General features: G+C 39.3%; 1 protein-coding gene across 3 annotated transcripts in view; it reads right to left on the bottom strand.

Annotated features, from left to right (window-relative positions):
* LOC113112805 (serologically defined colon cancer antigen 8 homolog) overlaps nucleotides 1-20363 on the bottom strand; it is a 33492-nt gene extending 13129 nt beyond the window's left edge. Inside the window, exons 1-4 of one of the 3 annotated variants that reach the window (XM_026278672.1) lie at nucleotides 8851-9707; nucleotides 4988-5111; nucleotides 3951-4053; nucleotides 1134-1266 (exon numbers count right to left, since the gene is read on the bottom strand). In XM_026278672.1, coding sequence (XP_026134457.1) covers nucleotides 1203-1266; nucleotides 3951-4053; nucleotides 4988-5111; nucleotides 8851-9081 — 522 coding nt within the window. In that variant the 5' untranslated portion in view covers nucleotides 9082-9707 and the 3' untranslated portion in view covers nucleotides 1134-1202. Of the gene's footprint in view, nucleotides 1-1133; nucleotides 1267-3950; nucleotides 5112-6183; nucleotides 6231-6315; nucleotides 6949-8850; nucleotides 9708-19838; nucleotides 19982-20164 lie in introns of those variants that run through there. The other 2 variants (XR_003293496.1, XR_003293495.1) reach the window with 2 other exon arrangements.
* Nucleotides 20364-26287: the final 5924 nt, after the last annotated feature.

Raw genomic sequence — 26287 nt, 5'->3', positions numbered from 1 at the left:
GTGGTATGAGCGCAATGCTCACATCTATCAGATATATAAAAAAACAGTATCTGATTCCAAGTATTATTTTAGACATACTGAGAGGTTACAAAGCTGCAGGATGTAAATCCAATCAGTGGCTTCTTGAATTGATAACCATTCTGACTAAATGTAATTCCATAAGAACAGAGTACACTACTGTTCAAAAGGTCTGTAAGGTGTTGTTGTTTTTTTGGGTTGAAAAAAAGTAATACCTTTTTTTCAAAGAAGATATAATACATGAATCAAAAGTGACAGTAAAAACAACATTTTATTTCAAATGTTTTTTTTCTTCTATTCAGCAAATAATCCTGACAATAATTGATGATGATAATGGGAAATGTTTCTTGAGCAGCAAATCATCATATTAGAATGATTTCTGGTGGATCATGTCATGTGACATTAAAGACTGGATTGATGCTGAAAATTAAGCTTTGCCATCACAGGAATAAATGACATATGGATATATATATACAACATAAAACTCATTTTGAAATTGTAATAATATCTCACAATATTACAGTTTTTACTGTATTTTTTTTATCAAATAAATGTAGCCTTTGTGAGGATAAGGGAATTTTTTCAAAAAAATTTAAAAATCTTACAAACCCCAAAGTTTTTAACAGTAGTGTATTTCAACTGGTTCCATTAATTATTTGTATATTTATTAATTTACCTTATAGTTTGACATTCTTTCCAAGCCTGAATCTTTTCAAGATTCTTTAAGGATGTCAGTCTGCAAGAACCGGATTTGTTGGGTGTGTCCAACTAAAATATGTTTTTTTGTTTGTTTTTTTCCCCCATGAAATTTGATTTTTACAGACCTTAACACACAGATCGGATTTCACCACATGCAAAATGATCAGTCCAAATTGGATTTGTTCAATGTGATCAAATCCTGAATTCTACAGATGTATTTTAAAACACTTTAATTTTCAATCTTAACTGAAAACCTGTGAATCATGGGAGAAATTGACTCACTGTCACCCAAGAGATTTGCACCCCTAATTGTGGCCGGCTTTAGCTGTAGTCCCTCATGCAAATGTAGTGATGTCATGGTGTGATACACTAAACAAGCTCCTATAAGGACTGTTCATGTGATGCAGGTGTGTGTACCTCTGCCTCGTGCGCTGGTGCATCCTCTCATGTTGCACACACTGCTCTTCAATCTCTTCACAACGACCTCACAGTTTCTCAGCGCTCTCCTGCAGGTGCTCTTCCTCCAGAGACAACTGCTCAATCTCCACTCTACGAACACATACTTGTGTTTTATAATCCACATTTCCATACTGTTAAATAAAGATGCTTTACCTCTAATAATGCTTGGTCTGATATTAGGTCATTCAGACCACAAATATACCATGCAGTTTAAATGATGGGTCACAGGCAGATTTGAACTTGCATTAACCACTATGCCATGGCCCCAACACTAGTTATTTAGGCAGAGAAGAATGTGTGGATCTTTCCTTAACAAGACTACACTCTCATTGCACCAGAAACACCGGAGCACTCTGCCATCAGGTACAGCCCTGCCAAGTCAACTTCATCAGTAGAGTAAACACCCTGCTCTCCAAAGTTAAAGAGCCAACACGGAAAAATCTTTGATTTAATGTGTAAACATGCTTAATGTGCTGACATTGTAATGGGTTATGTTTGATTAAATTGGTACAAGTATTTAAATCCACCACAACAACTTGCTTTAATATGCTGCATCAGACACGTGAGAAACCTTCATACAAGTCTTATGCAGAATGAATAGGATTCAGATTTTCGCTAATGAACCTTGTCGCCAGCGTGCTGCGTGCTCATCTGCCTATAGGTTTAAAACACTGCACTGAACAGAAGGCCACACTGTCACCGGATATAAAACAACAAGGCAAGGAGATCAGCAGATGAGAATAAATCAAGTGTGTGAGTCTAAACACCATTCCTGTGAGCTCATGAATGTTTGCATGACCCTACATTTCTGTCTCAAGTTAATCATTGCTTTTTACTAAAAAAAAAAAAAAAAAAAAATCAACAATTAAAATAATTGTTAAATGTGAATGTAAAAAATTCAAAACTGTAATTTAATTACATTTGAATCACTAAACTAAAATAATTTTTTAACATGTTGTATTTAAAAAAGGCTTTTACAAACCTGCCCGCATTAATCATGTAAATTCTACTAGATAGCAATAAAGCTAGTTTTAATTTAGTAAATTATTATCATGTACCTGAACTTATTATTTTTATCATAAACATTTTAAATTATATTTACTATAAATTTATAAAAGAAAGTGCATATTGTAGGTGGTGTGACCAGTATTGAGTACATGTACAGTAAATTCTTTCCAGAAGACCAACAATTCACTAAAAATGTTTATTATTTTATTTTATTGGTCTTATTAATTATTCTAATTTGTTGAGAACTTGAGATGTGGGTTTTTGTTAAACGTGGGCCAAAATCATGACAATTAAAATAACCAAAGACTTAAACTACTTCAGTCTGTGTGCACTGAATTTATATAATACACGTGTTTCACAATTTGAGTTGAAATACTGAAATAAATGAACTTTTCCATGACATTCAAATTTATTGAGATGCAGCTGTATATGCAATAATGTTCTGTTACAAAATATTCTTGCAAAATCAACCCTTACAGTAGACAACGTGGACATTATCCCTTATGTATTTTATCAAATATCCCTGTTTATTTTAATCTTTTATGTTGATTTCATTCACCTTATGCAAATACTGTATAGCTTTCCTCACCTTTTGTGCTTCTTTGCGGTTGACTTGAATAGTACTGTGCCATGACATGAATTTTTAAAGATACAAATATTCTGTCCCAGTTAATCTAAAGTAATAAAAACTGCATGTTAGTGAAGTATGAGAATTGTTGTAGTAAAACATGTCACAGTGAGACAAACTTCCTGGCATTCATCCCAACCCCATGTTCATCTTCTTATCTATCGACACTAAAAATGCAGTAAATAGAGTATAGTCAGTAATACGTTGAGATGATTCACCGCATCTATCTTCCTCAGAGGTCTTCTTGAGTTCAGCGTGCTGGTGGAAGGGGGAGGGCGAGCAGCAGTGGCCTGTACCTTCCCAAGCTGGACCGACTGACCATGGCAGATTGCAAGCTGCGATGTGAGTAATGCGCTTTACACTGTTTTAACAGCTGACTACCCCAGAGGCCTGAGGTGAGAGGCACATGTGATGGGCAGAGAGCAAAGTCTGCACGGAGGACAGGCGGCGTGTGCCAGGGTACAGTGACAGCTCCCTTACTGGGGCACAGACTAGAGCAGTATGGCACGGAAAGGATGCCACGCTCTGGATAACACACCACGAGTGGATCTGCGCTGAATGTCGGACTCCGCGAAGATACACAATTCACAAAGCATCAACAAGATCAAACAGTTGAGGAGATGATGTCAAGCAATCTGCATTTCAAATATGGAAACTCATTTTCACTGATCTCACTGCAAGGAATAGCACAGTTACAGTGAACACTATGTTTAGTTCAGCTCTAGTTATGCTAGACGTCAGAGCCATGGCCAAAGAAGCGCTGATTTTTGAAACAGCACATATTCGTCTCGAAACAGCCAGGGTTCCAACATCTTTTAACCAATGAATTTCTACTTATTTACTAATTTGTGATGACTACTTCATTTGTCAGTGAACTTTGTCAGTCATGTTTCACAAATATAAATTTATATTTGGTTAAACATTTAACAGCGGAGAAAAAAAAAAAAAAAGTAAATTTGTCCCTTAGCCATAGTAACCGTGAACACAAGTGTACATGTAGGTCTAGTACCTGGCATGAACTTAACTGGGTTAAGGGGGGGGGGGGGGGGGGGGTTTGGCTGGGGGGTCGGGGATCAAGGGGGTTGAATTTGTAATGAAAATATGAAAAAGGTATACAAGATCTGAAAGTGCTTCGTACCTGCTGCTCCGGGCCAGTTCCTCCAGCGTTGCCCCGAGCACCTGACACTTCAGTTTTCCGATCAGGCTGATCTGAGCACTCAGAAGAGCATCTGTTTCTCTGACTGTGAACAGGTAAAGTATTAACTCATTAACACAGCAAACACACATTCAGTATTTTTAAGATACATATTGGGCTATTCTGTAAAAAGAAAGAGCGAAGGAGAAGCAGACAGACTGCAAGAATGCAGTAGCTAGGTGGATTGTAATGCTAATTAAATTTAGTTTTCATTAAGTTCAAAAAGTTCAGAAGCTGTTGAAAATTTACCAAAAGATTCCTACTGCGTTTCTGCTCTTTGAAACTAGCTGGGCATGTGCAGGCCACAGAGAAAACACCACACACAAACAGGATAAAGAAACAAACTGGACTCTAAACAAACAGAGCAGAGTTTAAAATGTGGTCTCATCTAGAGGCGATTCTGTCTTTACTACTAAAATCAATCCATTTGGAGTTAAAGAGACAGGGATGGGGGGACAAAAATAATTAGCTATCGAGAGTGGCCATTATATGCTTAGAGAGGGAAGTGGTCTGTGATATTAAAGGACTAATTCCATAAGCCCAGAGAGCTTCCTGCTGAGCCTCTGATGCCATTTCTCTTTAGACAACATGTGTGCCGTGCAGTCGCGCCAGAAAGAAGCTCTTTGTTTTCTCTACGCTTTGTTCTGGCGATCAGCATGACTCAAGTTTCTGGAAACACAGGTAAATAATCTAAACTCGCCCATCCAGATGGTGCAACAGATGTGAGAGCAGCACTCTGAAATCAGCAGACAGTGGGCAGTGCTGCTCATCTCCCCCTATTTTTAAACGCTAACTAATATGTAGCTCCGAAGCTCTGGAGCGCAGAGCATCTGCTCCCTTCGGCCAGCCAAAGGTTACAGGTGTTCCTGATGCTGTCCCGCACAGTGTGGCTCACGCCCAGAGCGTGTGGGGATGAGGCAGGCGGAAGGGCGGGTAAGGCGGTTGTTCTGGCAAGGGGCAGCGCACCAGCGAACACCCACCCCTCTTCTCGTGCTGCGCCTCCATTTGCTGGAGTGTCTGTGTCAGCTCACATTCGTGCCGCTGTGCCTGGAAGGTCAGAGCGGCCATGTCTTCTCCACAGCAGTGCTCTACCGCCTCCTTCTCCTGCATGCAGAGTGAGAGAGAGCAAAAAATGAGAAGGATACACACCTAGATCAATGATATACATGAAGATCTGGCGAGATTCAACAGTAAAGTGTGTGATTTTTGTGTCACTAGCGTCACCATTCGGAATTGCAAAATGAATGTTTCCAAACAGGTTTCCTGATCACTCCCCTCTGTAATTGGTCAGACAATCAGAGACCCCACACCCAAATTAACAGCACTGGTTGAGCCAGCTCATACATCAGGTTGCTCATACAAACATAACAATGCTTTGAAAGAGGTTGCATTTTAAGCTGCAATAAAAGTACTGTAACAAACACAAACCACATTTAGGCAATTCAAGGTACAAAAAGTTGTGCTACAGTATATAGAACAATGTGCAAAAACAGCACAATAAACATATTACAACACTATTAAGGGCACAGAATTTAATTAAACTAATAAGACAGTTCACCCAAAAAATACCTTAATGTTGTTTTAAACCTATAGGTCTGTTTCTTCTTTGGAATATAAAAAGAAGATATTTTGAAGAATGTCTCTATGTTTTTGTCCATACAATGAAAGTGAATGGTCACCACAACAGTTTTCTTCTTTTCTGTTTTGCAGAAGGAATGAATGCATACAAGTTTGGAATGACATGATATTGAGTAAATTATATTAATTTTAGGGGTGAACTATGGCTTTTTTGACATAGCTACACTGTTAAATCAAAAACCATGACCAGAACTATCTTACTAAGGTCCAAAATGTGTGTGTACATATATATATATATATATATATATATATATATATATATATATATATATATATATATATATATATATATATAAATATATAAGTAAATTATAAATTATGCACAGTACAGTTGTATAGTTGGTAATAAACATTTAAGGCTGATAAATTCACTTAAAATGCCCGGTATATGCAGGTGTGACAACAAGGTTATTTTGAATCTTAACGTATAGTCTATACATTATACATCAACACATCTCTTCTCACTCTACCATATTCACACCCCATGCATCACTTCATTTATGGCACCCTCATTTATTTTACCGCTGATTTCACTCACCTGTTATACACAATTCCTGGAATGCTCTGGCAGTAATGTAATCCATTCTACAGATATGCAAATAAAGCTTTGTTGACTCTCAGACATAATGAGAAAAGAGAGAGAGATATGACATCGATGAGTAGATCTTACGTGAAAGCACACATTCTTTACTCAGCCGCCAGGTTAAAGAGCATCGCGTTATGAGCAGCACAAATAAAATAACTAGTCTACACTACAAAAGAACAGACATAATGCAGGCCAAAGAAAGTAAGACAAGGAAAAAAAAAAACGCCCACAAAACTCAAGTCAAAGTGTGTTAATTAACAGTGAAGCCTGAAAACTTTTCTCGCACACTGGGTTTGGAATGTAGCTGGAGAAGTGACCGTCTCTGCAGGCCTGCTGTCGTCTGGAGTGTGAAGGCGCTCCGCCTGCGAGAGCTGTGTGAGAGAGAGCGAGCAGGGGGAGAGCGCTCGGCCCCCGCTGTGCTTGAACAGCGGCCTAAAACACCATCCACACCAGCGCTCAGCAGGGGCTCACAAAGGCCTCACAGCCAGCCATTTGTTACTGTGGCTTTCCAGGGGGCCCAGCCACTCACTGGGGTGCGGGGGTGTGGATAAAGTCGGGGGGGTCGGGTGTTTGTCGACCAATTAGCATGAGAGAGACCGCCAGAAAGTTACCGAGAGCACTTTAGGGAAAAAGTTGGATGAGCGAGAGGCCTTCGAGCAAGACACTGTGGACACTGACAAGACAGAAAGTTTGTGTATCTAAAGGAAGATAATGGAAAAAAATATTTAAAGTAGTGTGTTGCTAGCAGAAGAACAAATGTGTTAGCATGCACTGATTGACAATTTCATAGAATGATTCTTATATACTCAAGTTTTATCAATTAAATTAATGCCTAATATTGAATATCACTAACATGTCGTATGTGATGTAGATTTACAAGAAATCATGTGTGTCTATCAAAGTATCAAACAGTGCTATCGATAAATGTATTCACTTAGGATCCAGTGGCAGTGAAGAAATTATATTTTACTAAAAGTTTGCTGAATGAATTTAATCTGTAATGAGATAAATATACTGTGCACCACAAAATAACAAACACTGCAAAATGTGCATTAAAATTCATGAAGAATGACTCTTGTGAGCTGGTTTCTTCAATAAATCACTCAAGATTGACTCGTGAATCATGTATGAGTTATCATTATGAATCAGTTCTTTGAAGCATTCACTGAAGAAACTAACTGAATCAGTCAAGCCTGGATTGCTTAAGCCCCTTTCACACTGCACGTCGGACCCGGCATATTGCCGCAACATTGCCGGGTCGCCTTCTGTGTGAAAGCAACCACGTCCCGGGATTGATTCCGGCACTGAACCCGGGTCGGGGACCTAGTAACATTGGGGGGTTTGACCCGGGACGTGATGACGCGCATTATCGCATGACTCTTTTACCGGCTGTTTTGAAGAAAGATCAACGTTTGCGACAAAAAAATATTTGCAAACTGTAATGAAGCAGAGATCAGTTAGTTCCTCACTTTCTGCGCTGACGCCGAGATCGTTTGCTTGCTTCAGTGAAAGTATAACGTGGCTAGCATTTTCGACTCGTACATTACACGTCACGCCCTGATGTCACGTGTCATTACGGGACCTTTATGGGTTGTGTGTGAAAGCACGCACATATCCTGGGTCATCACTGGCAGTGTGAAAGTGCAAAATCTGGCGACCCGGGGACAATTGCCGGAACACTTTACCCGTGTATTTGCTGGAATGGCAGTGTGAAAGGGGCTCATGTGAACCACAAGTCATTCCTGTCAGTCATGTACAACTCGAAATAAAGCAAGAACAGTTTTGAGCACTTGAAGGGATATTTTAAAACTCTCATTTGCTCCAAACATGTATAACTTTTGTACCTCTCAAGATATTTGGAAAAATATTGGTTAGCACTGATTTCCACTGGTAAAAAAAAAAAAACAGAGACTTTTTTTTTATTTTTTCTGTTTCACTGATGATAGAAAACTATGCAGGCTTGTAACTACATAGTAAACTATGACAGAGTCCGATCACAGAATTTTCATTTTTGGATGAACTATCTCTTTAAGGTTTGTGAAAATTATGAAATTTAAAAGAAGAAATTAAAATAAAAATGGATGGCAAGATTTTTAATGTTTTGAAAGAAGTCTCTTGTGTTCACCAAGGTTGCATTTATTTGATCAAAAATACAGTAAGAACAGTAATATTATTACAATTTCAAATAACTCTCATCTATTTTAAATACACTCTAGATATATTTAGAAATTTTATTTAGTTATGTGATGGAAAAGCTAAATCTTCAGCAGCCATTACCAAATTTAATATACTGATTTGGTGCTCAAGAAATATTTCTTATTCATAGATTATTCTTTTTATATATTTAAAACAGATCAACTTGAAAAATAAGCATCTTTGCTAAATACATTTCAATAAGTACTGATATCTAAAAAAATCTCACTGACTCCAAACTTTTGAATGGCAGATATACATTTATTTGACATATTTTATGTTTATGTGTAAATATATGGGTAGGAAACACTTGACCCATTTTGAAGTCATTTCATTTGTGTTAATTAAAATCAGAAATGTCATCCATTTCAAGTGTTTGCACTGGCATGAACGGTTGTGAAGCCAGGTCAGACAGCTCTGACTCACCTCGCACCCGCTCCAGCCACTCCACAATGGCAGGTCAGTGTGTGTTTGCTCACTGCTGGTAATGATGTGAGCGAGGCCTAATGTCCTCCGGTCAAGAGCCGTAGCCGGGTTGGTCAGTCTGCCTGGTAGGGAGCAGCATCGACCCGCGGAAAGCAGTTTCTGTAGCTGGGTACTGGTGAAGTGCGAGGGCCGAGGGCTGCCTAAGTGGGTACTATTCAAGCTGTTGCCCATTTGATTTGGACTACCACAGACCGCTCGAGCGCAGAGTTTGCAGCACCCTGTGGTGCTCCGTGATCCTAAGCCAAAAATGACCAAATGCTACCGTTCCTAAAATGTGCGCAAATTGGAGTCAGCCGTTTGGCTTCATGAGCACGCAACAGTACACAAGGACACTTCACATCATTTGTATGTTAATATATGTGCGAGAGAAACTTTCAAAAGTTAAGAAAGTACAGGCTGCACTGCGGGGTAAGAAGGGAAATGGACAGAAGTTGCTAATATGGCGTTCTAACAATTATCCCGGTTTTGTGGTACAATTTCAGGATGACATACGCATCTTGCAAGCACTAGAAAGAGCACAAATCCATTTACAAGCATGTGAGGTTATGCACAAACATTTAGTGTAAAAAAGCACATGAGCGTAGAATTTTTTGCGATCAAGATATCAGAAAAAAATTGTCTGGAATGGTAAGACAGGAAGTACAGCAAAGTGTTCACACTCTCAAACTTCAGATGTTTTATGTCATTTATTCAGCTGCTCACTTGGTCAGTGTCAATCGTGCTGCTATTTCCTGTCTCCGACTGGCACGCTCGCCCCCATCCCTTCAGGAGCGACTGAAACAGCCCAACCTGAGCCACTGTCGAGTCTCGTCTGCGAAACTTACACACCCTATATTTACTCGACATCCAAACCACATCTATTAGCGTGCACGTCAGCCTCTCCATGCATCGCTCGCCCCGTATTGCCACCCCCCCCCCCCCTCTTTCGCTGCTCCCTCCCACCCTTTTTCCTTTAACTAAACTGGCTCTGGCTCCCTCCATCTGGTCCCCTTTCCTTCAGCAGCCCCGCACCTGTTCACACCTCCTCTCCTGTTGGACCGCATTGAACATTTCCTCGGATGCCAGGGCTATTCTGGCACTCGCAACCTCTCTGTCATTCAATCCATCTGTCAGAAGTGAACTTTGTTTACCGCCAGCTTCTGCTTTCTTCTTCAAGAAGCGCAAAACCCCCTCAAGGTCAGAGGCAAAACGAAATCCAGACGCCACCAATTTACAAACAACCCCCTCCCTTTCTATACGAAACCCATATCAACTAATCACCCATACCAGCTCATCACGATAATCATTTTTTTCTTACGTATCCGCAGAAAATCTGTGAAAATATGTGTTCACATATGCTGAATAAATATCCACATTTTCAGATCTGGTCAAGAAATGTCCTATTTTTGATTTATGTTTATGATAAAGACCAGGACTTCCGTTTCGACAGAAACACAGAACAAGATATTTCAGAATTTCTGAATAGCTTTTGTAAAAAAACAAACAAGCAAAAAAAAAAAAAAAAAAAAAAAAAAAAAAAATATATATATATATATATATATATATATATATATATATATATATATATATATATATATATATATATATATATACAATCATGTCCTTCCTAACCTCTTCTTATCTAATTCTTTCTCACATGGAACTCTAAAAGAGATGTTTAGCAGAACTTCCAAGCACTTCTTTTTCATACAATAAAAGTGAATGATGACCAAAGCTGTCAAGAAAGATTTTTAGTGAATAACAATAATTACTGATGAGTAAATGATGACAGTTTCATTTTTGAGGGAACTGTCCCTTTAAACCATCATAGTATTTACTAAATCTCAGTTGAAAAATATTTAAGCGGGTTCTGTGATGTACATTCTGGAACACAATGCACAAACGGGAATGAAATGAAAGCGCAAAGATTAAAAGGAGGAAAAGAGGAAGAGAACAAGACAGAGCGCTATCCCTGGGTGAAACAGCCTGTGACAGCGCTCTTGAGGCTCGTGCTCTGAGCAGGTGACGCATTTCCACAGCTCGGGTTGACCTGGAGGGGCTTGTGCCAAACCCCCCACTCGTGTCACCTCACACAGGAGGCCCAACTAAACTGTGCTGCCTTCATCATCCCCCCAACACACACCAAACGTGCTCTCCAAAAGCCCAACGTGCCTATGCTTAGAAAATCAAACCTGCCACAAAAAGCACATGGCTGGCACAGAACATAACATATAGTGCTTTTAACCCACAGGGTCTCGGGCTGCCAGGTCTTAGGGTTGTGCCCGTCTCTTCCACTCCTGTTTCATGGCTGGTTTTTGAGGGAGGATGCCCACTTTGTGATGGGCTCCTTATGCCATCTGGAGAGTGGATTAGATGGGGAGAGAGAAAAGAGGGGAGAAGTATAGAGAAAGCCATGAAGATATGAGCCTTTAAACTGTATGTTTTAAGCATGTTAATATAAATTTATTAATAATGCTTTCGGACATAACAAATGGACAACTTAAAAAAAAAAAAAAAAAAATCTGGCGAAACAAATCAAAGATGCTTGATTAAAACTACTCCAAAACAGATTAAAAAAAATTCAGATACAGCTGCGCAAATGAGCCAAGCATACTAAAATACACCTCTAGAAAGATGATGGCACCATTAATCAGAAATCAGCACTTTGGCCCCATAATGTGGAATAATAATAGACTAAAGTCTATTACTGAAATTGCACTTATGTTGACCAAGAAAAAAAAGTGTCATAGAGACTTCGAAAAAGAGGAGGAGGAGAACAAGAACAACCCAGCTTCCAGAAACAGTAAGTAGGGCACTTTCTCTGGGCAGAGTTGGCCCAAGTGAGAACAGTTGCACCCGACAGATTTGCTCCCACTTTGCCTGGGGACTGGCAACATTCTGTCCTGAGCTGGGCCACGGCACTGGAGCAGTTCTCAACACACACAGACATATAGTTTTAGTAGGACTGGGTGCTTAACGTTAAACAACAAAATCTTATCCTGAGATCTCGAACTGATTAAGGATTGAGACTGAAACTTCTTTGGCATAAATATTTGCTTTGATGAGTTTGAATGGTAAATTATGATTTTTCACTGAAAGGTCTGTAAGATTTGTTTATATTCTTTAAAGAAGATTCTTATGCTCACCACCAACTATTTGAACAAAAAATATAATAAAAAAAGCAATATTGTGACACATTACTACAATTTATTATAAATTACTTTAATATATTTTAAAATGTAATTTATTCCTGTGATGACAAAGATTTTCAGCAGCCATATGATCCTTCAGAAATCATTCTAATAAGTTGATTTAGTGGTCAAGAGACATATCTAAAAATAGTTGCTTTGCTTAATATTTTTATGGGAATATTGTTTTTCAGGATTCTTGGAATATAAAGTAAAAAACAACATTTGTTTAAAATAGTAACAATATTTTGTAACATTATAAATTTATTTTTTGTCACTTTTGAGCAATCAGCAAAGATCTGCACAATAAAATGGTTGCTTAAAAATATATCTAAATAGAATCATTTTAAATCGATAAAGAAATTATGGAACACAATTCATATTTTAAAAAATGTGCTTAAGACATGAAATCTTACTGGGACAAATAACGCTATTTTTGTTGAATGTTATTATGACTATACACAAACACACACACACACACACACACACACACATATATATATAGTTAAAGTTATGCATTAATTTTCTTGAAAATATATATTATACTATAAACTATATATTATACATAGATTATACTGTATTGGGTATTATAGTAATGATAACTGATAATTAAACTCTGGAGTCACACTGAATTTTCATCAGAAGAACTATTACACACAAAGTAGCAGAAGTTGTGACATGCCATAGCTGCCTAACATTTCCATTAAATATGAAGAATTCATTAATTTAGGAACATCAGTATTAAAGTCTTTTTACCTGTTAATGTTCATGTATGAAAGCAAAGTATGTGCCATTTTTGGAGATATTTTCCCCTCTGTGCAAATTGCACAATGTTTCAAACATATGCATTCTGTTGGCAAATGCTGCTAGCTGTAGCAGCGCGAGAATGTGTGTTCTCTTGTGTACACTACATTGTCCTCTTAGGGGCCTGTAAATAAATGACACATATGTAATTGCCTTGAACTTGGTTACACTGTTAAATAATGGAGCAAACTGCTGGCAATGAGTTGAGGGCTTGCTTGGTTGAGGGGCATAGCCTCTGGCATTGCATCTGGTCTTATAGACCAGTGGAGAAACATGCATGGGGAGGGGGGTATATCACTACTGATCGATGCAAACATTACACAAATAGACCGAGTTCGATATATTCTACATGCTGTTCAATAACAGGTTCTTTAGTACTTTATTAATCTATTCTAGAGTCAATTAAAAATATATATATAATAATGGGTGGTGCAGTTAAATTTGATATGATTGTCACTGAGAGATTAATTAATTTGTTTATAAAATGTTAATGTTTAGATAATTGGAAAGTAATTTTGATTTCCCACTGCAAAGAAAATGTATTTTTTGTTTTGATGAACCAACTTCTGGACCAGTTAAGTTTTTTTACATTGCTAAAACACATGACCCAAGTTCATGAGAACACTTCAAAAATGTCTGCAACATAATGCAAAAATGTTGTCTCTAAGACACTGAGAATGACAAAAGCCCTCTTCTTGCCCTCTGCCGTGTGAAGTGGAGGAGGAGCCGGAGGCCAGCAGCCCTGCCGGCGAGGCGTGAAGACGTGGCAAGGTCTCATCCCAGGCCAACGGGCACACCACTGTCAACATCATGACACTCACTGGGCGGCTCGCCGGCACTCTCCCGCCTGGCCGGCAGCGGTCCCAGCTGCCCCATCCGTTACTGTCTGATTAGTTCTGCTAAGCAGCCCCTCCCCTCCATGCCCCATCGCCATCTGCTCCCCCAACAAGATGGCTGCCGCCCAGCACCGCACACACCGCCCCGCTACCTGCCAGTGCCCGCACTCACCCCAAAGCACTAACACGGCTTCTTGTGGCTGGCGGTAGGCCCTATTTCGTTCATTACTACTTCTGACAAGGGGCGGAGGGCTACGCTCTCTTATTTGCTGTCGAATGGTACATTTGCTTCCCGCCGACTTGGTTTGCAGCAGTTTGGTGGCACGGCAGACTTTGCTCACCGCGGCAGCCTCCCTCTGGCATGGAGCTGCATCTGCTCACTCTTTTATTCATTTTCCGATTCTCCACCTTTCAGGGGATTGTCATCCTCTATGCGTTCACGCGAGGCCGAGGGAAAGCAGAGAAGCGTGCAAAGTTTAATGGAATTCTGGGGTGGGATGAACAACATTTTAATGCATACGCTGCAGTTGGTCTCACAGTTCTTGTCGGCCAATCACAAGAACTTAGTGAAAGGACGAGTCAATGACACACCTCAACAACCAGACAAGTTGTGTGGAATACTTGGGTCAATGACATACAAAACTACCAATGGTTCAAAAAATTTAGTTTAAAACACATGGTCCAAGTGTTTAGTAATGTGCTCTATGTATTTATGTTGGTTGCAAAAAAACAACAACATTTGTACCATTTTCAAGAAAAGTTCCACTTTAATGGCTTCAAATATGCCTTACATCTTCATTACATGTGTGTGTAGCAATCTTAATTATATATATATATATATATATATATATATATATATATTGAATTGAATTTCATTTTTTATTATTTTTTTCATTTCATTATCATTTGTAGTTGTATCACCACATTTTTAGCTTTTCTAAATTAATTTAAATTACATTAAAACATACTTATGATAGAATATATATATCCTAGTCATTGTTTTTATGAATTGCATTTTAAAGTTTTTGAATGAATTAATAGAAATAAAAAAATTAAGCATCACCCAACCTTTTACAAAATTCCTTTTACAAAATTCTATAACATCAAACTTTGGGAATTTGAGAATAAAATCTGATTTAAAAAAAAAAAATAAATAAAAAAAAAAATGATGTCCAGCCTTCATTTGTGCTAACATGTTCAGCAAAAGCAAAGATGTCAAAATAAGCCAGATTCTCTCACAGCTCACAATGAAGCCTAACTTATGTGGACAATCGAGCACCATCAAGCCACTCATGATTGAGACTTTTTCTCCAATAATTCCACTTCACATACAAAATTAAGCCAGAGAGAGATGGGGCTGATCATATCATATGCCCAAAAACTTCCAGCAGGCTTTTTTCTTGTAATTCTCCATCCCCACATCAGCACGATTAACCAATCGGTATTCAATATGGTAGAAGAAGCACAGAGTATGAGGGTTTACTGCGCTCAGAGGGCCAGGTTCTCTGCTAAGCTCCCGACAGAGAAGTTGTGAATATTTCCTACTTTCAGATCCATACTTATGCCTGAAGGTTCTCCTTTACAAACCGAAACATGGTTCTTGTTGGAATAAAACTTCAAGCCCTGCTGCCAGCGTCATTGCTTGTTTGCAAAATTTTGTGTTGCTGAAGAAGAGAGGGAATTTGGAACCAAGCGAGCCTCTGTGTCCCGTTCCAAATCACAGTGAACTCCAGCAAACACAGAAAGGCAAAGGGGAAAATCTGCTGCGGCACGTCAGAACAACACAACTTTTTTTTCTTTTGATATATATATATATATATATATATATATATATCTTCGCACATTCTTCTCTCTTTACTTTAACACCCTAATGTTTGGAGAGGTGGGAGGGTGGGTGCAAGAGAATGAAGGAGTGGGGGAGGGATGACAAAAAGGCACGAGCGCACAAAAGCAAACAAACAAACCGAATAAAGCCTGGGCTCAAAGCCGTCAGAAGGCAGAGAACAGAGCGGCAGGATTATGATAGATCCTCTGCTGCCCAGCACACAGCTGGCTGATGATCCAATACTGGAGCCGCCGGCCCTCCCCAGCATGTGCACGGGGGGCCTGGGGGCCAGAGCGAGAGAAGAAAAAAACGGAAAAAAGCTAAAGACAACTGCTTTGCCAATCCGTTTGGTGAGAGCTGTGATCATCCAAGCTGTGAGATGAGAACGGAAAGAGTCAAAGTCTGGTTTCAGAGGGCCTGATTGAATGACCAGCAAAGGGGACGTGACACAGAGAGGGTCCCCACATGACCATCCCCTGGGCTGCTCAGTCACAGGGTCCCCCTCAGGTCGGTATGCATGCGTTTATAAACATGTAAAGGCAGTGTAAGAGAGAAAAGACAACAGAGAGATGGGAAAGAGAAGGATTAGCCTCAAGGAAGAGAGAGAGAATGCACAGATGTCTGCTGCATCTGTGCACTACAGCTGGCCCAAAGAACCTGCCCTGGCAGCCCACGTCCACACCATGCATACAGTGGCTGAAAGGTTCTCCGCTGCCAAAAGCAGGGCCTGTCAGCAGCTTAACCACTCTGATCATCAGCAGGCCATTTTGTTGCCTCATCTAGAAGAAGCAGAGAGCATTTAAAGGCCAGCATCCTGTTTGAGCTTTTTAATGCTAATTCAACCTCAAGTAATCACCTCAAAATCTCTTTATTTCAATAATGCAATGATCAAAAAACTGAATTACAGCTGGTTGAACGTGATCTCACACAAATTTGCATTCAATCATTTAATAGCAAAACATTGTCAAAAGACAATTAAACCTCTGATCACACCAGAAATACACTCTATAAATAGATAATTATCACACGACCATTACAAGAAAATGTAAACTCATCTGCTCATCTCTGACAGCCTACAGGATACAGTTGATAACAAGTACAAAATGATTAAATGTTAAAAAAAAAATTACAAATAAAAATAAATCACAATACAAGTGGTAAGCACAAATTTATTTCATGTTATTATTTTCAAACACTGTAGTTAACATTAAAGTTAACAAGTAAGTTCAAATGTATTTATTGCATCATGCTTTCTAGAAATATATTCAAGTTTTCTTGAAGCCATGTCATAACAAGGTTATATGTGATATTTTGATATTTGATATTTACTGATTTAGTGAACAGAATTTGGTGAAAGTTTTTCCAAATACTGCATTTATATTGCAAAATAATGCTATCAATTTAATATTTATATGAAATATAAATTCATATGCTATTAATTTAATATTTATAAATGAATAACTGCAAATAATTATTATTTTAAGGAAACAACAATAATTAAATTATTATGCCAATCTACTTTGTCAGTATTTCGGTCTACTGTCATCATTATGATCACAGGACTGTTTTACCTTGATGTTTCTGATGCTTTGTCCCACAATATCAAAAATAAATTTCATTCAGAGTTTTAAACACTTTAGTGGTAGTTGAGGTATATTTAGGTCTTAATCTGGATGAACTGCCTATCTTCGGTTCTGTTTTTCTGAATGAACTAATAGATCCAGACTCCAAATTACATCACGTTGCTAACTTCAATAGAGGTGTAGACCATACTAATGCAATGTATACAGGATAGTAAATGTACATTTAAAAAAGCAGGTGTACTGAACTAACAAAGCTGTACTGCATTCTTATGCTGCGTAATAACGTCAAATACAAGAGTTTGTCTAGACCTGCTGCTGCAAATAATCTATACTCCACAAAAAACATCTGGACAGTTTTCACGCACAGTGGTACTTTTCCAAAAGTAAACAAGTGACTCAAATGATTCACTAATATTTCTGCAACAGCATGCTTCTTTATGGTAATTTATAAACAATACGTGAACAAGACTTAATACTAAAGTACTGAATTCCCTTGCGAACAGATGCTGTCTCTGCTCTGCAGCTGTGCAGCGCTGTGGCAGATGCTGTAAAATCTCCACTTCCTCCAGAGGAATGGAGACCCCAGTGCCATTTAAACCCCCTGAGGCTTCAGCACTGCCTAGTACCTACAGTAACACTGGGGTAGGACACATCCTCAGAGACACGGAAATGGATGGCTTCATTGTGAGCAATCATTCAGTGAGCACAGAAATGCCATAAAGCCAAAACACATGAAATCTAGAGGCGTGATTCCTAACAAGGGCCACATGCAAACCACTTTCCAGGGTTTATATAGCAAGAATTCAATTAAAACTTTTTTTGTACTTTATTCATTATTATAAACCCATAAATTAAACTAATGTGCATGTGTCAGCATTTTAAGTGGATGAAAATATACACTACAGTTGTATATATTTGGATATGGAATCTGAGGGTGCAAAAAGTTGTCTAAATGAATTCTTAATAATGTAAATTATTAATAAAAAATTAAGTTTTGATATATTTATGGGAGTAATTTAGAAAATATCTTAATTGAATATGATCTTGATTTAATATCCTAATGGTTTTTGGCATTAAAAAAAAATCGATAATTTTGACCAATTCAGTATTTTTTGGCTATTGCTGAAAATAAACCCCAGCGACTTAAGACTGGTTTTGTGGTCCAGGGTCACATATTACTATAAATGTTGAAAGCAGGTTGTTGCTTAATATTTTTGCAGATATTTGATGAACAGAAAGTTCAAAAGAACAGCATTTATTTGAAACAGAAATTCATTGTGACATAAATGTCTTTCGTTTCACTTTTGATTAATTTAATGCATCCTTAAAATGTTTTACCAATTCCTCTTATGGTTTAACTAAATTCAGATACTACAAACAAGTAAATGACAGCATAAAATAACTGAATGCAGTGGCCCCACAAAGTATTTGGACACTTATGTGACAATTATATTTCAAACTTTATGACATATAGAGAGCACAAACACACTTTTTATGCCAAACACTTCACCATAAGAATGTTTTAGATATACTGTTCAGAAAAAAGCATTTTCATCCTTTGAAGTTTTAAATTATCACTATCCATAGTTGATTAGACACCTACTGTATGTGAACTTGAGGGGAACAGATTTCATAAATCCACCAGAAAACATCTTATCAACACCAGTTAATTAAAAGTAGCTGCAAAACAGAAGAAAGAAAGAAAAAAAAAGTTCTGAGAAAAGCATCTAACGTCATTCGCAGACTATACCTGGTTTGATATTTTGGATTTAATGCAAAGACATTCACAAATATTTAAGCAACTTAAAAGTGTCCAAATACTATTTTGGGGCCACTATGCATTTAGTTGTACTAAAAAAAACTAAAAACTAAAGATTGTTCCCTTTGGGTTTTGCTGGCAGTAACTAGAATTTAGTAATGAACTGTAAACTGTTAAATCGCACTCAACGCCCATGTAAGTGTCTTACTGTGTCAAATCTGTGTTAAATCTGATATATTCTTCTATGTCTGAAATCTTACCGTTTTTTTTTTTTTCGTTTATCACTTATTCTGGTTTCATTTTCATCAGAGTTCGAAGAGATTTTTCCAAGACGCATATAAAATTTACAATCAGAAATCCAAAGCTTGATCACATAAAGGCAAGCATTCAACACAAAAGGTGCCACTGATTCATAAGAGAACATCTTTACTGTGATATCTTCTGATAAAATAAAAAAACAGTGATAGCTCAATGTAGAGGGTCTGCTTTTGATTTAATTAAATGGTGTGAATTTAATTTAACAACCAAAATATATTTATATTTATGTTTAACGCCTGCTCATTATAATGCATACGAATGTGAGTAAAATGTGCACATATGTGGAAAAGGTATTAATGTATGAAAATCTATATATGCACTACTCCATATTGATTTACATAACGTGAAACAATGTGAATCAGATTAATAATAAAGTTCTTAGGCGAAAACCTGTCAGAAGTATTAACTCATTTCAACTTAACTCCTGCTAAACTGAGTGCTGTTATTGAGTGAGACAGTATGTGTCCCTCTCTCCGGCCCTCTTCTCCTGGTGCGTGGTGGACTGTGGCGGTGGCAGCCGGTGGCTAGTGGTGATTTAATAAAGTGCTGGTTGCCCTCCTGTCGGTGTGCTGGCACTGCACTGGGACCAGGGGACGGGGGCAGTGTTGTGGCATGTAATAGGATTAAGGGGGTTACCTGGTGAGGTGCAGTTGGCGCTGGGCGCGGCTCAGCCCCTCAGCCAGGCCGGCTGCCTCCACCCGGTCTCGGCCCTCTGCCCTCTGGGCATCCTCCAAAAGCTGCCGGCAACCATTCAGCTCCACACCCAACTTCTGTACTTCCTGAACCCCATGAGAGGAGAGAAAGAGAGACTAAGCAATTATTCATTTTTGTAATAAAACATATCCTTTCTGTTCGCTGAAACTTTTTTTTTTCACATACAAGCTAAATACCAATTTGCACCAGTAAAATATGTTTATGCTAAATTTTGATTGAAAAAAAATTACCGGTCAAGTTTCTCTTACCTGCTTAGCCAGTTGTAGCTGATGCCCCAGTTTGGAGCACCTCTCTGTCTGACTCCTTTTCTTCAGCTGGGCCTGACTCAACAGAAAACGCAGCTCTGCATATACCTGATGCTAGCACAAATGCAGCTTAAAGCAGAGTCCAAGGTAGGTTTCAATACTTCTGTCCGCTGTTCAGGAGAAAACTGTTAATTCACATACTCTAAACTGATTCATTGGGGTGATGTTGGCTGTGCCTTTCCATTGGCTCCATAAACTTCTACTAGAGCTGTTACTGCATCAACTCCATCAGCCTTGCTAATAATACAGTTCTACTGCCCTCTAGTGCCTAAACATTCTCCATACAGAGATAACTGAACCAGTTAACCTATTTATAAAGACAGATACATTTTGGCATCCAAATAATATTGAACCTGAAAGTAAAATTGCCCAGTTTGCTTTATTAATTCACATTGTGAATAATATTATGAACAATGCATGATATAAAAAAAAGGCCTGTTTTTTTTCCCTTGCTGAAAATCTCTGGTTTGAGTCAAAACAAATTAAGTGAAATTGCAAACGCTAATTCACTTTGAATGGTGAATTACTCACTCAGCTTTTAGCAGTCATTTTTAACTTTAAGTTACTACCAGTACACTAGTTTTGATTGATTTCTTAAAGGGGTCATATGATGCGATTTCAGTTTTTCCTTTCTCTTTGGAGTGTTACAAGCTCTTGGTGCATCAAGAAGATCTGTAAAGTTGCAAAGACTAAAGTCTCAGAGAGATATTCTTTATAAAATTTAAAGTCAACCACGCCCTCCTAAAACGGCTCATCCTAACACACCCCCAAATTTCTACGTCACGATGTGGGAAGATTTGTATAACGTCATCGAAATGTTCACGCAAAGAAAGAAGACGTAACTTTTATTCTCTCTGTTGCTGCTGCTGCCATGTCGTGGAGACGCTGTGTTTCGTTGTGAAAGTGAAACTACTTTCTTTGGCCTTCCAAAGAGGACACGACTAGAAATCAGTGGTTAAGTTGTATTTACAACACCTTTTCAGAACAGTTCAACCCAAATATTCAGATGTGTGCAGCGCATTTTACAGAGGACGAGGACTGTTTCCTTGGAGAGTAGCCTACAATGCCGGTGTCTGTTTCTATGAAGTGGGGCAATTCCGACTTTGCAAGGACAGTCTGGCGCTTCTGACTCACAGCTTGTAAGTACATTTTCATATTTAAAGAATTTGCCAGTGATGATTCAAATGCAAGATTTGAGCATTATAAAATAGCTCTTATTATTTGTTGTTTCTCCAAACATAAATGTAGACATGGTTTATGTTTATGCAGTGCAAAAAGACAGGTCATTATAATCAGTCATTATATACCCACTGGTTGTAACAAATGCCTAGTTTATAATGGGTTTTACTTTTTTTGTCTTGTTGTGCCGGTACCAAGTATGGTAAGAGGTGTAACATTTATGTTATATGCAATTTATGTGAAAATTGTTAAAGAAAATTAGAAACTATTGAACAGTTTCTCCTGTTGCGTTTAACATGCTAAGCTCTGCAAGCCCAGCCCCAGAGCGCCCATAATGAGGGCTCCTAAAAAGCATGAGCTAATTATGAGACCCAAGCCACTCAGCTAGGGACTACATAGCAGAACTCCTTCCACTCACAGAGGGAATTAGGTGAATTAAGTAGACAAAATCCATGACTGGAGGGCAGGGATGTCTAAGTTGTAAAACCAAGTAAAGGTTGACAGCAACAACCAGTCACCCATTTAGGGCGACCTCAGAAGCATACAAAGAGCTGCTATGAGTGCCAAAAGTGGCCAGAGTGCTCTACATACACTCTTAGAGCCTGAACCTGGCAGAGTGGATTGGGACCCTGCTCATCCTCTGAATCAGGAAGGGTGAGAAGGGTAATGACCAGTGCTCTGAATGGGGTTGAGAGCACCTTAGGCATACAACCATGTCTTGGTTTGAGAATGACTTTACATTCGCTAGGCCCAAACTCAGGGCATCTGATTGCACTGATTGACAGTGCTTACAGGTCACCTACTCACTTGACAGAAGTTAATTGTCAAAAGGAGCATGGTTTTGAGCGAAAGGTGCCACAATTCAGGTGACTGGAAAGGCTCAAAGAGAGGGCCCCATAGGGCCCTGAGGTTTAAAGATAAGTCCCAGGTCGGCACAGAAACTTAACGACAAGGTTATTTTTTCTGACTGACCGGCCAGCCACGAGAGTGAAGGCTCTTACATATACTTTGAGCGTGGAAGGGTTGCACCCCTTATGTAACAGCTCTTGCAGAAAGGTCAGCACGGATGATACGTCATAGGAGGTCTTCATTCCATGTTGCACACCAGTCAGAAAAGACTGACCATTTAAAAGCATTGAGGTATCTCGTTAATGGGGCTCTAGCCTCCAAAATGGTATTAGTCACATTCATATGGAGCTGTAAAGGTTCCCGTCAAGAGGCCAAACATGAAGGCTCCACAGGTCAGGTTTTGGATGGCAAATCATTTGGGGGCAATACAGTCCAAGTGATCACTGGGCCATTTGCGAGCCAGGGCATCTCGCTGTTTCTAAAAGTAAATTGGGCAGTGAAAATTGTCTTCTGACATCTAATTGCCTACTCGAAGACAGACTAGATTGTTTGAATCGTTTGGGGATGTAGTCTCCATTCTCTTGGCACTACATTTCCCCTGGACAGCATGTCTACTCCTCGGATCAGTCTGCCCGGCACATGAACTGCTCTCAGCAAGAGTACATTGCACTGTGCTAATAAAAGGAGGCGTTTCACCATCCTTTGAAGGGAGCGTGACCTGAGACTGCCTTGGTGATTTAAAAAAGCTATCACTGTCATGTTGTCCGAGCGGACCAGGACATGGTACCCCCTTAAGTCCGGTAGCAAGGCTTTCAGGGCTAGAAAAACTGCCATCATCTTGATATGCAAGATTTGCTCCAGGTTTGACCAGGAGCCGAACACCAGTCTGCCCTCATACAATGCTCCCCAAACCAAGTTTGAGGGATCTGTCATGATCACCTTCCTTCTAGAGGTCAGTCCCAATGGTACGCCTGACTCAAACAGGTGAGAATTTTTCCAAGGGGCCACAGCTCTGATGCAACGGTGGGTTACCCTAAAATGACTCAGGCGCCACATGTGAGATAGTACATGGGCTTTGATATTGGCCCAGAGGAATAACAGAGGGAGCGGTCGACACAAGGCAAAGCATCATCTGAAAAAATTCTAAGGGACCATGAAGTTCTGCATTTGAATGGCACCACTAGCCACTGAATTGTCAGGGAGCATTCCAACCTAATCCATGCCCGCATCTGATTGATAAAAAAAATAAGAGCCACATCCACACACTTCATAGAAGTGTGGAGCCAGAGACAGTCTGAATGGCTTAGCATTTAGTTCCTTTCCGATCTGGCTAACACAGGACAATCCTTGAGGTAATTCATAATGCATGGCTCCTTTTGCATGCAGAGTTTGTACTTCAGGCCGGAGAACATGAGCATTGGTCCTGTACTTTGAATAATAGCTCTGTACTGAACTTTGAATAATACCTCTGAAGTGAGGCAGTCTATCAGTGAATTGGAGCAAGAAACTTCATTCTATGAAGCTGGAGCGCTTAAGCAGGAAGTGGTGCATGCCTGCTACGACTTGTAAGCTGCAACGAAGTGCTTGAAATCAGCCAGGCAGATGGCGCCAGAGGTGTGCAGCGACCGCCTCTTCCTGAGTGGAGAGCATGCCATTAGGGGTGGGAATCAAATGGTACCTCACAATACCCTACGATCCCGATAATATCCTGATACAGAAATTCTGCAATAATCGATATATTGCAAGACAATCCTATAATGATACATCACAATATCTAACTATGAAAACAAAATGCCTGTGAAAAAGATTAAGTGCATGTTCTCCCTCTTCTTTTGCTTCATTTGTACACACTCAGTAAAAGCGCATGTCAGATCAGCACACAAATGAAATATTTAACTTAACTGGCAAGCCTTTGAAGCACATACAAATGATGCAGTTCTTTGTCTATTTTGTTTGTCCCATCAATGGTACAAATGCAGAGGTTGATCCAGATTTGAACTTAAAGGTGGCTGGGACATCTATTATTTTACTATATATATTGCTATATTGTTATTTTGTCCAACCCCAGCGGGGTTTTTTTTCAGCGTCGTCAACAAAAGTGATGGCAGCAGACTAGAAGAGAGGATGTGTGGCATGTAAGGGCACCCCACTCCTTTGTAAGTTCATCGTGAACTTCCAGGTTTCAGGCGGGAGGATTGATGATGAAAGCCCAGCGGGAAACTTTCATCTTAACAACTGTGGCCAGGCTCTTTCAGAGTCTACCATTCTAGGCCAAAATTTTCCACAGCCTGGTGAGGATGTGAATCAGTTTGCTCTCTGCACCGGTCCGTGATAACTCATTGGGAAGAAGGGTGTCAGGATCCTCTCCGAAGTATGCCCAATCCTCCAATCTGCAGCTGTCAGTGATATGCACTCATCAGTGAGCACATTATACTCTGATCCGCCAAAAAAAAAATCAAACCACTCATTGCAGATGCATGCAGGCGCTGCTCCATGTAAAATTTTTTTAAAAAAAGTGATGCAGGGAGAGTGAAGCACATGGGACCTGTGTCAGCATGAGAACACTTGAACCCGGTTGCTCAGCACCGTAACTCCACTGTGTCAACCTCCGAGGCAGCTAGGAGGGGAGAAACAGGAGAGTGGCAGGGGCAGAGCCAGGGCCACCTTCATTGAAGGGTGCCCCGCTCGGACTACACTTGCGGTGTGACATTTGCAACAATCGTTGCAGGAAAATTGCTCAGAAATGTGCTCTTACAGTCGCCGGATGGCCGCAAAGCAAGGCTTGCTAGAGGATCTTCCTCTGCCAGGGCTCTTCTACGGAGTCCAGTGAGGATATAATCTTAATTGCTGAAGGAGAAAAATTCTGATGAATGGCGCTCTGACTGGACTTATTTAGCAGTCTTGCACCTCCCCTTTTGGCGGGTCGAAGTGTCATTTGTTTGTGCAGTAACAGGAACATGAACAAATCAGACTTCAGTATCAGAGTAAACAGGAGTTTCCCTATAAGCATGTTAAACACAATGGTAGAGACCGTTCAAAAGGGAAATCTGAGTTGCATAGTAGCATGAATAAGAAATATTTCAGATTCTACATTATTTCTAGGTCACTAATCAAATTAGTAAATTAAATAAAGCAAAAAGTGCACTGATTTTGAAATTTACTTTTCAATTTGCAGTTAATATAATTTGTAATATAATAATGCATTCAATTAGATAAAAGAAAGTAGGCTTATTGTAGTCATTATTTGTAAGTCAATTTGTATGAAAGCATATTTAAAATAAAAGGTAAATGTGAAAACATAAGAATGTATAACAGGAGCTCTAGTGGTCTCAGAATTTTAGACCCCAACAGACATGGAAAAAAAACATATTTTTGAACACTTTGGTTTAAACTTGAATATTTTATCAATTTCTGATATTTAGTAAACAGTAGTGCAGAATATGATGTGGCAATTTATTTATTTTTTGCACTGAATCTGAGGTCTTTTTCGCACTGAATCTGAGGTCTTTTTCACACAAAACTGTAGTTGTGTGCCATAATTAAAATTACACTAGAGGGCAGCATAAGCTAGCATTTTCAAATCATCAAATCCTTTTGAAAAAACAAAAAAAAGATAGAAAGAGTTATGGTAAAGAACTAACAGTCTGGGCAAGTTCTTAATTCTCTTTCTTGCTCTCCAAACATGCTGCCTCCCTGGCCTGGGAGCTCTTCTACTGTTCAGATGCCAGCTCTCTCTCCAGTCTTTCCCTCTGTCTAGTCAGCTCATTGTGTAAGTGCTCACACTGCACCAATGCCTGCAAGTGCATAGGGACAGACCGGAGGTCAAGATCAATGAGTATACCTCTTGTCTAAACAGTACACCATAAGCATTTAGGATCATGCAAAACAGTAAAATTCATATTCAAATCAGCGATGTTGTCACACACTCCAGGTTTGCCTCTTCTGCTGCCATCAGTGCCTGTTTGACCTGTTGATAGGCGGCCCGCTCTCTCTGCTGGGCTTCAGTCTGACTGGCCCTCAGAGAGCAGACCACTGTCA

The sequence above is a fragment of the Carassius auratus genome, chromosome 13 (assembly GCF_003368295.1).
Source record: "Carassius auratus strain Wakin chromosome 13, ASM336829v1, whole genome shotgun sequence".
Classification (NCBI taxonomy): domain Eukaryota; kingdom Metazoa; phylum Chordata; class Actinopteri; order Cypriniformes; family Cyprinidae; genus Carassius; species Carassius auratus.
Note: the sequence above shows the minus strand (reverse complement) of the source record. Positions and strands in the feature narration are given on the sequence as shown.